The 12,520-nt window shown below is 34.3% G+C and overlaps 1 protein-coding gene across 1 annotated transcript in view; it reads left to right on the forward strand.

Annotated features, from left to right (window-relative positions):
- The window catches only part of LOC107293132 (glutamate receptor ionotropic, kainate 2), a gene marked incomplete at its 5' end in the record, with an annotated part of 213,078 nt that overhangs the window by 9,774 nt on the left and 190,784 nt on the right, over positions 1-12,520 (forward strand). The window contains one exon of the mRNA XM_015822266.1: positions 2,795-3,001. Coding sequence (XP_015677752.1) covers positions 2,795-3,001 — 207 coding nt within the window. The remainder of the gene's footprint in view (positions 1-2,794; positions 3,002-12,520) is intronic.

A 12,520-nucleotide genomic window follows, 5' to 3' on the forward strand; every position in this document is an offset into this window, starting at 1 on the left:
CCGCTGAGAGGTCCAAAAGCACAAGGACAGAGGAATAACCCCTGTCCCGGGCCCTCCAGAGATCATTTACCAACGTGACCAATGCCGTTTCCGTGCTGTGTCCCGGCCTGAAGCCCGACTGGTATGGGTCTAGATAATCTGTTTCATCCAGGTGGCGAGGGAACTGCCGCGCAACCACACTCTCAACAACCTTCGCCGCGAAGCGAAGGTTGGAGACCGGGCGATAGTTGGCCAACTCATCTGGGTCCAGGGAAGGCTTCTTGAGGAGGGGCCTCACCACGGCCTCTTTTAGGGCCGCCGGGAAGACACCCTCCTGCAAAGAAGCGTTAACAATTCCCTGGAACCAGGCTCGTGTCCCCTCCCGGGCTGCCAGTACCAGCCAGGAGGGACACGGATCTAATAATATTTTTAATATTCCATATTAAAGATGAAAGAAATAACATATTGTCCATTTTCATTACTAAGTTACATTCTGCGTCTTGCTACTTTACTTGGCAAATATTTTTAAAACTCCTTATGAAGTTTCATACAAAAATCCACATGTTTATGGACAGTTCTCCTTTTTCCTGTCTAGCTATACAGAGCACAACTAATGATGAGCGGGAAAGCTCTTAAAGGGTTCTGTTCTGAGAACCAGTTGTTAAATTATTTGAATCCCACCACTGCTTATAGGTAAAGCTTGTATCAGCTCTGTACTTTTTTTTTTTTTTGACAGAATGTTTTTGCAGTAATTCTAGAATGGGTTCTGCAACTCTAATTACTTCTTCAAAAAAATTGGTCAGACATACAATTCCAAGCCTATCTTTGATTGTGTCTAGTCCCTGAAGGGCTCTGCTAATCTATACTATCAGTATGTGTTGACATGATGAACAAGTCTAAATAATTTTCTTTGCTGCAACTCTGAAAGGTGTTGGAGTATGAAACTTTCCTAGCCTATTATCACATTTCAGAAACATAATTTTTGTCCTGACACAGGTAAATGATCTTGCATTAGGCCACATGCAACTTTTTAAGAATCTTGAATTCTTTTTATTGAAATGATTTTCTCCCAATATATTCTTGTTGGAAATATAGCTTATATTATTAGAGTATTAGAAATCAATGGGATTTAAAGCTCATGAGCAATCTGAAACACTAGCAAGAGAAGCCATGAGAAGAGATAAGACAATGTTGTTCTTCCCACATCTCCACTTTGCAAATTTCTAAAGCTTAGAGTGTAATTGTTTTATATTATTTGCTGATTAGAAACTTATAAAGGAGGGCAAACCTTGGATGCCATAAAATAAATACATGGGTATTGCTTAATTCCCCAACTTCTGGCCACAGTCCACTAGCAGGCTATGGCTTATTTGCAACTGGGCGGTGTGAGCAGCAGGCTGGCATGGATGAGTGCATGTAGGTCGACTCGCATGAGTGGTGGGCTGGTGTGCATGTGCAGCTCAACTTGTGCAGGTTGAGCTGTGTGTGCATGTATGAGCATGCCAGTCCACCACTCATGCTTGTTGAGCTGTTCATACGTGCGTGCCAGCCCACCACTAATGCAGCCTGGTTCCAATCTCCCCCTCCAGCCGGGTTGCCAAGCTGCAAAGATTGGGGACCACTGCCTTAACTGATGCAGTGGCTTGCCTATCATAGTAATCTTCTTTGCAGAATAAGAGTCAGTTTGTTGACCTATTTTTATTCCTTCCAGTCAAATCTAGATAGAAATCAGTTGGTATTTCATGTTGGTATGTTTTGACCAACTGTGTTCCCATAATGGGAATAAATATACATGTATTGGTCCACTCTTGTCCGTAGTTATTTAGCATAATTCTATGGAAGATAGTTTCTGATTATTTTTATTGGAATGAGAAATATTCTCCATTATTTCCATTTGTTTATTTTCAAGAATCAGGTTCTGGAATATGAGTAAACACTGGAACTGGTAAATGTTTTGCATTCATTTTATATTATAGTTCCTATCCAATAATCAGCAATGTTCTGTCATTTGTTGGGATTCTTTGCAATTGTTTTAGAAAGCGATCACAACTGGATATTGTCAGAGATATTAGCTCCATGTGATTTTCAATTTCACCCAGCCACCATACAGTATTTAGCCTGATTCTTAATTTTGATATGATAGGGGAAAGGGAAGCTGTTTATAGTGTATCATACTATATCTGTACATGCCGTGTCAGTATCTCTTCAGGATTTCTAATGGGTCTTTCAAAACTCTAGTTGGATCTGAAGCCAGAGTATCTTCTCTGGATAGTGTACACAATATCACTGAGTTATAACTGAAAATAGGTTAGTTGTGGTGAAATTTGAGAATTCTGCTCATTGTCTTCTTCTTATTCATGTACATGATGAAAGATTCACCCATAAAACCACTGGATTATGTTTGTTTCTCATTATTACTCTACATTTTGAAACATGTAAATATTGTACAGTTTTTATTTCTAAGCAATTATAATGTTTAACTGCTATTTTTAATTATGTAATCATAGTTGCCAAACTGGATTCAGATTCAACTAGAAAAGCTATAAGTCCTTAGTAATAACTGAATAAATCAAAAGTAAGTTCCCTCTCAATAAAGATAGTATTCAGCATAACTTCTCTGTACATAGGAAATATGTAAAGCAGCTGAATGAGCTTTGCAAAGGACAGAGTGCCTTTACTGATTTCAAAACAAGGCTTTTGTACATACTGTTGTATTAGGGAAAATCTTTTGAATTTTCATGATGTTATAAAAAGTATTTGTCTATTAAAAATAATAATTGAATTTTATTTCTTCTCTATTTATATTCTTTTTCAGGAAGAGCCATATGTGATGTTCAAGAAATCTGATAAACCTTTATACGGGAATGATAGATTTGAGGGATATTGTATCGATCTCCTTAGGGAACTATCAACTTTTCTTGGATTTACTTATGAAATTAGATTGGTCGAAGATGGAAAATATGGAGCCCGGGATGATGGTAGTGGACAATGGAATGGCATGGTTCGAGAACTAATTGATCATGTAAGTTACTTTAGAATTCATCTTTGATTCCGAAATTTGTGCAAGCTTTCATGGAATAAAAAGTATTATTTACATCTGATATTTTTTATGTAACATTGTGTTATGGTGGATGGGATGAAGCAGGTGTTTCTCATCTTGGTACCATCATTTGTCCTTTTAGCTACAGAGCTCTTTATTTCAAATGTTATGTGTATAGAAAATTAAGATTGTGCTAGTTAACTTTATTTTTTATTTGTTGGAGAATTTTATGGAACTGGGCATTTGTTGTTTGTTCTTCCACAATCTATAATATTATCATGCAGTCAACAATATGTGTAGTTTTCATTTAAAAGTTAATTGGAACTTTCTTCCATACAAATTTATTGACATACTGAAATGTCAGTATGCTTAAAGGTTTGTCTGGGACTGATTCTCTTATGTTATTGATGGTGGACAAAAACATTTCCATGGTAATATCCTAATTCTAAAAGTCCTTTCCCAATCTAATGTTAAGTTTGATAATTCAAAGCCTTTCTATTAAGGCCCTTCAGTTTTCTTGGTTTCTTTGCTAATTAGCACAATATTTTACAATTTTGTTATTGCTGTGGATTGTATTTATTACTATAAGTTACAGAGAAAAACTTTGTAGTGCTGATCTAATATTATGCTTACTTTTGTTTCTAAGAGGATTCCATATAGACTATAATGTGTGCATGTTCGGAGAAGTGTCCTGCTTCTTCCATTTAAAATATCATCTATGAAATCTTAGATTAGGCAGAAATATCAATGTATAGTGAAACAGCAGGGTAATTCAATGTGAGTCAAAACAGATACCATTACAAGCAATTTTTTATAATTGAGTAAGTCAGGCATCACTTCACAGCTTTTAAAACGTATTCTCTCAGTAGGTGGTACCAACTGAATCTGGTTTCCTGGAAACAAAATTTAGTCCCCTTGAAAATTAGGTAATTGTCTTCAGCTTTTTTGTGTTTTGTCAGATTTACATTTGCTTTAGAAAAACACTCAATAACAAGGCATCTGATAAAAAACACTGGTAATAAAAGAAGGATTCTTAGAACTATTGCTATTTAATGCAACAACAACAAAAGAAGTGGTTCTGTCGTTCAAATAGATACTTTTTATTGGAAAGAATGGAATTGTCTTAAGCTTATTATTTTGACGGGGACAATCAATTACTTCTTTAGAGGCTTTCAAATCTTGTTAGATCTTCCTATCATTTGAGGTCTCTTTTTTCAGTTCTCCATCCAATTATTCCTTAGATTCACATGTTAAATATACTTTTGAATACATCTTCTCATTAAAGTTTAATGGTGTGGATCCAACTCATGGATATAGCCTCCTGTCAAATATATTATCTTGGATTCTTAATTTTAAACTATAGTGTATACCAAAGAGAATTAATAGAATATTTAAGATTATATAAACTGTGTTTGATTTGAAATGTTGGCTGGCTTTGAGATAAGCTGAATCATAGCATATCTGAAGGGGCGCAGAGCGTGAGAGGCTGCATTAAAATATAAATTATAATTTTGTCCACATATTCTGCAGAAAAAATAGTACAAATGATTTCTTTTCAAAGGTCAAACATTAAAAACAGTATGTCTTCTTCTTTTTCTTTTTTCTTTTGAAAGCTACAAGCAAGAATAACCTCCTTTAGCATTTAGCACCCAAATGCCTACATACATATTCTAATATGGCTTTTAGACAGTAATAACTGCAAGCTACGTTCAGAAATTAATTCTAACTTTGAAAAATGCCATCCTGTCTCCCTTCTTATTTAAATCATAAAAGGTTTAAATAATTCTAAATGATAACCTTTATAGTTAAAAATGTGTGTGTGTGGGATTGGAAATTAGAACAGCATAATATTTATTTATTTATTTATTTATTTATTTATTTATATCCCACCTTTATCTTTTTATAAAATATAAAGGTGGGATATAAAATAAGATCTTTAGAATACTATACATCTCAACATCAAAAAAAGTTTTCTACATCAATAGCTTTGGAAACGAACAGAACTGAAGAAGCTTCTTGGATGAGAAATGAAACATTTTCAAGGAAAATACCAAGAAAGTCTAGTTGCCTTTTGAAAAGTACCTTTGGAAATAATAATTAAAGGATACAAACTGGGAAAAATATAAATGTATTTCAGAATAGTAATAGCTGAAATTTATATGCATAGGGAAAATTTATTTTAAAATAAATATTTTTTTTTAAAAAAAATTCTGCATTTAGGTATATTATGATATGTGTGCATGTACACGCGTGTATCTGTCAGGGCACATAAACAGAGGTACACATCCTTAGATATTCTTATTATAATGTACATTATAATATACTTATCTATGAGATTTTTATCCTGCCTTTATTATTTATTATTTTTATAAATAACTCAAAATGGCCAACATACTTAGTACACCTTCGTCCTCCAGTTTTCCCACAGCANAAATTCTTTCTATTTCAGAAATACAGTACATTAGCCACAGAACTCAATATGGTGCATTCTATATCTCTAAAAGAAAGCCCTCAAGAATGAGTGAGATAAAATAAATTTAAGTTTACTTTACAAAATACTCACTCTATTTATCATTATAATCTTTTCAACTTGTCCTGAGAAATAGCAACAAAGAAGTTTTTGTTCTTCTATGGGATTTTGTTTTTTTTCTGTCTCAAACTATTTGATGGAAAAAGTGGCATATATTGTGAGGAGGAACATGCCAGCAGCAGAAGAAAAGAACCTTGTAGGGCCTGGCACCAGTAGAGGAGGAAGAAGGGCTGCCTGTGCATGGTGCTAAGGTGCTGAACTTGGAGTGGGAAAATTCAAGTTTTAGTTATCCATTTAACCAATTGGTTGATTGTGGGCCAGGCCTTCTCTTTTAATGCTAGATGGAAAGTTGAAAAACATCTGTCTAACCCTAACCCTAACCCTAACCCTAACCCTAACCCTAACCCTAACCCTAACCCTAACCCAATATTGGACCAGCATGTTAGATGACAGTCCTTTAGTAACTTTAGATGACCTTTAGTAACAAAAGCCAGTTTGGTGTAGTTGTTTGAAAATCAGGCTACAAAGAGGGAGACTATGAGTTAAAGAAATAGAAAGCACATACAGTAGGTCTTAGAAGAGTGCTATATCTAACTGAAAACATTCTTTGTGATACCACTGTTAAGTAGGGCGTTACCAGACATTCAAAAAGAAGTCTCTGTTGAAAACCTTACAGTGTGGGGAGGCATACAGAGAGGCAAACAAGAGTTCTGAAAATTAGTAAGATGTAACCAGGACAAAGTGCCTGTCCTTTATAGTTTAACAGCAAATAACAAACAAAGTGGTAATCAGAAAGGAGAAGAGCTAATCAAATCCAAAAGGAGCCAATACCTCTAGAACAGATTTAGTTTATTTGGTTTCTGGTATCCACTGAACAGCTTCTCAACATGCAGAACTGAACTTTAAGGAAGTAATTTCTAAAAACCCATACGTGGTTGCTGAAGAACTGGAAAGAGGGTGAGACTAAAAGAAGGTAGTTCCAGAATGAAAGTGGAATTGGAATGCAGATCTCATTTTTAATTTGTAGTTCTTTTTTTAATAACATGGAGATGTTCCCATATTAGTTTGAAGAAAGCATAAAGAGATTTGGCTGCAGGTTTTTGATTACAATAAAATAGTAAGCCAGGCATAACTCATGAATTGTGACCTTTGAAAAAGATGTAAACATTATACAGTATTTACTGTCTTTTTGGTCCACTCCTTTGCCTGGTTGCTGACTGAACATGCATCTTCTAATGCCTGGGCAATTATTTTACATCTATTTCATAATGATGGGAAAACATAATTAGGGATCTTGGTACCAAGGGCTCAGAAGCACATCTCTCAGAGAGATAGATCAGATGATGTACTTTTTGAGGGCTTGGGATTCCTTCTGGCTGAATCTTGAGGTATTCCAGATCTTCTTCTTCAGAAGAATATTCCATATTAAAGATGAAAGAAATAACATATTGTCCATTTTCATTACTAAGTTACATTCTGCGTCTTGCTACTTTACTTGGCAAATATTTTTAAAACTCCTTATGAAGTTTCATACAAAAATCCACATGTTTATGGACAGTTCTCCTTTTTTACCTTTTTATTCAATTTATCAGATGCATATTTTCACTAGAAATATGCATGCTTCTTTGTGCTCACTGAAATGTATACAATTCCTCAAACCTGGGATAAGAGCAATCATTATATATCATCCTCTTTAGAATACAAGCTACATATGCTTTCCATTAAAATATGCCTCTATTTGAAGCCTACGGTAGCCTTATAGGCACTGGTGGGAATCAGTCAGTTTGCACCAGTTCTGCAGAACCAATACCTAATTTTTTGTTGAGTTCGGCGAACTGGTTATGATAAATCTGTGTTTTCTGGAACACGTCTGGTTTTCGTTCAACTTCCTTCCAGGCGGGGAAAAAAACCCTCCCCAAAAGTCTAAGAGAGGAGCGACGGAAACCAAACAGAGACGCGGCTCCTTTGATCACATCACTCAGGCGAAAACTAGGTGGTGCTTCTCAAGGTAATTTCAGGAATAGACACTTCATCTCTCTGGTTTCGTGATTGGTGCTTACGGGAAAGGGGGCGAAGCCACCAAGTATTAGCTGGAACTTTTTCCTGTCTAGCTATACAGAGCACAACTAATGATGAGCAGGAAAGCTCTTAAAGGGTTCTGTTCTGAGAACCAGTTGTTAAATTATTTGAATCCCACCACTGCTTATAGGTAAAGCTTGTATCAGCTCTGTACTTTTTTTTTTGACATAATGTTTTTGCAGTAATTCTAGAATGGGTTCTGTGACTCTAATTACTTCTTCAAGAAAATTGGTCAGACATACAATTCCAAGCCTATCTTTGATTGTGTCTAGTCCCTGAGGGACTCTGCTAATCTATACTATCAGTGTATGTGTTGACATGATGAACAAGTCTAAATAATTTTCTTTGCTGCAACTCTGAAAGGTGTTGGAGTATGAAACTTTCCTAGCCTATTATCACATTTCAGAAACATAATTTTTGTCCTGACACAGGTAAATGATCTTGCATTAGGCCACATGCAACTTTTTAAGAATCTTGACTTCTTTTTATTGAAATGATTTTCTCCCAATATATTCTTGTTGGAAATATAGCTTATATTATCAGAGTATTAGAAATCAATGGGATTTAAAGCTCATGAGCAATCTGAAACACTAGCAAGAGAAGCCATGAGAAGAGATAAGACAATGTTGTTCTTCCCACATCTCCTCTTTGCAAATTTCTAAAGCTTAGAGTGTAGTTGTTTTATATTATTTGCTGATTAGAAACTTATAAAGGAGGGCAAACCTTGGATGCCATAAAATAAATACATGGGTATTGCTTAATTCCCCAACTTCTGGCCACAGTCCACTAGCAGGCTATGGCTTATTTGCAACTGGGCGGTGTGAGCAGCAGGCTGGCATGGATGAGTGCATGTAGGTCGACTCGCATGAGTGGTGGGCTGGTGTGCATGTGCAGCTCCACTTGTGCAAGTTGAGCTGTGTGTGCATGTATGAGCATGCCAGTCCACCGCTCATGCTTGTTGAGCTGTTCATATGTGCGTGCCAGCCCACCACTAATGCAGCCTGGTTCCAATCTCTCCCTCCAGCCGGGTTGCCAAGCTGCAAAGATTGGGGACCACTGGCTTAACTGATGCAGTGGCTTGTCTATCATAGTAATCTTCTTTGCAGAATAAGAGTCAGTTTGTTGACCTATTTTTATTCCTTCCAGTCAAACCTAGGTAGAAATCAGTTGGTATTTCATGTTGGTATGTTTTGACCAACTGTGTTCCCATAATGGGAATAAATATACATATATTGGTCCACTCTTGTCCGTAGTTATTTAGCATAATTCTATGGAAGATAGTTTCTGATTATTTTTATTGGAATGAGAAATATTCTCCATTATTTTTGTTTATTTTCAAGAATCAGGTCCTGGAATATGAGTAAACACTGGAACTGGTAAATGTTTTGCATTCATTTTATATTACAGTTCCTATCCAATAATCAGCAATGTTCTGTCATTTGTTGGGATTCTTTGCAATTGTTTTAGAAAGCGATCACAACTGGATATTATCAGAGATATTAGCTCCATGTGATTTTCAATTGCACCCAGCCACCATACAGTATTTAGCCTGATTCTTAATTTTGATATGATAGGGAAAAGGGAAGCTGTTTATAGTGTATCATACTATATCTGTACATGTCGTGTCAGTATCTCTTCAGGATTTCTAATGGGTCTTTCAAAACTCTAATTGGATCTGAAGCCAGAGTATCTTCTCTGGATAGTGTACACAATATCACTGAGTTATAACTGAAAGTAGGTTAGTTGTGGTGAAATTTGAGAATTCTGCTCATTGTCTTCTTCTTATTCATGTACATGATGAAAGATTCACCCATAAAACCACTGGATTATGTTTGTTTCTTATTATTACTCTACATTTTGAAACATGTAAATATTGTACAGTTTTTATTTCTAAGCAATTATAATGTTTAACTGCTATTTTAATTATGTAATCACAGTTGCCAAACTGGATTCAGATTCAACTAGAAAAGCTATAAGTCCTTAGTAATAACTGAATAAATCAAAAGTAAGTTCCCTCTCAATAAAGATAGTATTCAGCATAACTTCTCTGTACATAGGAAATATGTAAAGCAGCTGAATGAGCTTTGCAAAGGACAGAGTGCCTTTACTGATTTCAAAACAAAGCTTTTGTACATACTGTTGTATTAGGGAAAATCTTTTGAATTTTCATGATGTTATAAAAAGTATTTGTCTATTAAAAGTAATAGTTGAATTTTATTTCTTCTCTATTTATATTCTTTTTCAGGAAGAGCCATATGTGATGTTCAAGAAATCTGATAAACCTTTATACGGGAATGATAGATTTGAGGGATATTGTATCGATCTCCTTAGGGAACTATCAACTTTTCTTGGATTTACTTATGAAATTAGATTGGTGGAAGATGGAAAATATGGAGCCCGGGATGATGGTAGTGGACAATGGAATGGCATGGTTCGAGAACTAATTGATCATGTAAGTTACTTTAGAATTCATCTTTGATTCCGAAATTTGTGCAAGCTTTCATGGAATAAAAAGTATTATTTACATCTGATATTTTTTATGTAACATTGTGTTATGGTGGATGGGATGAAGCAGGTGTTTCTCATCTTGGTACCATCATTTGTCCTTTTAGCTACAGAGCTCTTTGTTTCAAATGTTATGTGTATAGAAAATTAAGATTGTGCTAGTTAACTTTATTTTTTATTTGTTGGAGAATTTTATGGAACTGGGCATTTGTTGTTTGTTCTTCCACAATCTATAATATTATCATGCAGTCAACAATATGTGTAGTTTTCATTTAAAAGTTAATTGGAACTTTCTTCCATACAAATTTATTGACATACTGAAATGTCAGTATGCTTAAAGGTTTGTCTGGGACTGATTCTCTTATGTTATTGATGGTGGACAAAAACATTTCCATGGTAATATCCTAATTCTAAAAGTCCTTTCCCAATCTAATGTTAAGTTTGATAATTCAAAGCCTTTCTATTAAGGCCCTTCAGTTTTCTTGGTTTCTTTGCTAATTAGCACAATATTTTATAATTTTGTTATTGCTGTGGATTGTATTTATTACTATAAGTTACAGAGAAAAACTTTGTAGTGCTGATCTAATATTATACTTACTTTTGTTTCTAAGAGGATTCCATATAGACTATAATGTGTGCATGTTCGGAGAAGTGTCCTGCTTCTTCCATTTAAAATATCATCTATGAAATCTTAGATTAGGCAGAAATATCAATGTATAGTGAAACAGCAGGGTAATTCAATGTGAGTCAAAACAGATACCATTACAAGCAATTTTTTATAATTGCGTAAGTCAGGCATCACTTCACAGCTTTTAAAACGTATTCTCTCAGTAGGTGGTACCAACTGAATCTGGTTTCCTGGAAACAAAATTTAGTCCCCTTGAAAATTAGGTAATTGTCTTCAGCTTTTTTGTGTTTTGTCAGATTTACATTTGCTTTAGAAAAACACTCAATAACAAGGCATCTGATAAAAAACACTGGTAATAAAAGAAGGATTCTTAGAACTATTGCTATTTAATGCAACAACAACAAAAGAAGTGGTTCTGTCGTTCAAATAGATACTTTTTATTGGAAAGAATGGAATTGTCTTAAGCTTATTATTTTGACGGGGACAATCAATTACTTCTTTAGAGGATTTCAAATCTTGTTAGATCTTCCTATCATTTGAGGTCTCTTTTTTCAGTTCTCCATCCAATTATTCCTTAGATTCACATGTTAAATATACTTTTGAATACATCTTCTCATTAAAGTTTAATGGTGTGGATCCAACTCATGGATATAGCCTCCTGTCAAATATATTATCTTGGATTCTTAATTTTAAACTATAGTGTATACCAAAGAGAATTAATAGAATATTTAAGATTATATAAACTGTGTTTGATTTGAAATGTTGGCTGGCTTTGAGATAAGCTGAATCATAGCATATCTGAAGGGGTGCAGAGCGTGAGAGGCTGCATTAAAATATAAATTATAATTTTGTCCACATATTCTGCAGAAAAAATAGTACAAATGATTTCTTTTCAAAGGTCAAACATTAAAAACAGTATGTCTTCTTCTTTTTCTTTTTTCTTTTGAAAGCTACAAGCAAGAATAACCTCCTTTAGCATTTAGCACCCAAATGCCTACATACATATTCTAATATGGCTTTTAGACAGTAATAACTGCAAGCTATGTTCAGAAATTAATTCTAACTTTGAAAAATGCCATCCTGTCTCCCTTCTTATTTAAATCATAAAAGGTTTAAATAATTCTAAATGATAACCTTTATAGTTAAAAACGTGTGTGTGTGGGATTGGAAATTAGAACAGCATAACATTTATTTATTTATTTATTTATTTATATCCCACCTTTATCTTTTTATAAAATATAAAGGTGGGATATAAAATAAGATCTTTAGAATACTATACATCTCAACATCAAAAAAAGTTTTCTACATCAATAGCTTTGGAAACGAACAGAACTGAAGAAGCTTCTTGGATGAGAAATGAAACATTTTCAAGGAAAATACCAAGAAAGTCTAGTTGCCTTTTGAAAAGTACCTTTGGAAATAATAATTAAAGGATACAAACTGGGAAAAATATAAATGTATTTCAGAATAGTAATAGCTGAAATTTATATGCATAGGGAAAATTTATTTTAAAATAAATATTTTTTTAAAAAAAAATTTCTGCATTTAGGTATATTATGGTATGTGTGCATGTACACGCGTGTATCTGTCAGGGCACATAAACAGAGGTACACATCCTTAGATATTCTTATTATAATGTACATTATAATATACTTATCTATGAGATTTTTATCCTGCCTTTATTATTTATTATTTTTATAAATAACTCAAAATGGCCAACATACTTAGTACACCTTCGTCCTCCAGTTTTCCCACAGCA

Source organism: Protobothrops mucrosquamatus, unplaced genomic scaffold (genome assembly GCF_001527695.2).
Source record: "Protobothrops mucrosquamatus isolate PMUCROS unplaced genomic scaffold, P.Mucros_1.0 scaffold1513, whole genome shotgun sequence".
Taxonomy (NCBI): Eukaryota; Metazoa; Chordata; class Lepidosauria; order Squamata; family Viperidae; genus Protobothrops; species Protobothrops mucrosquamatus.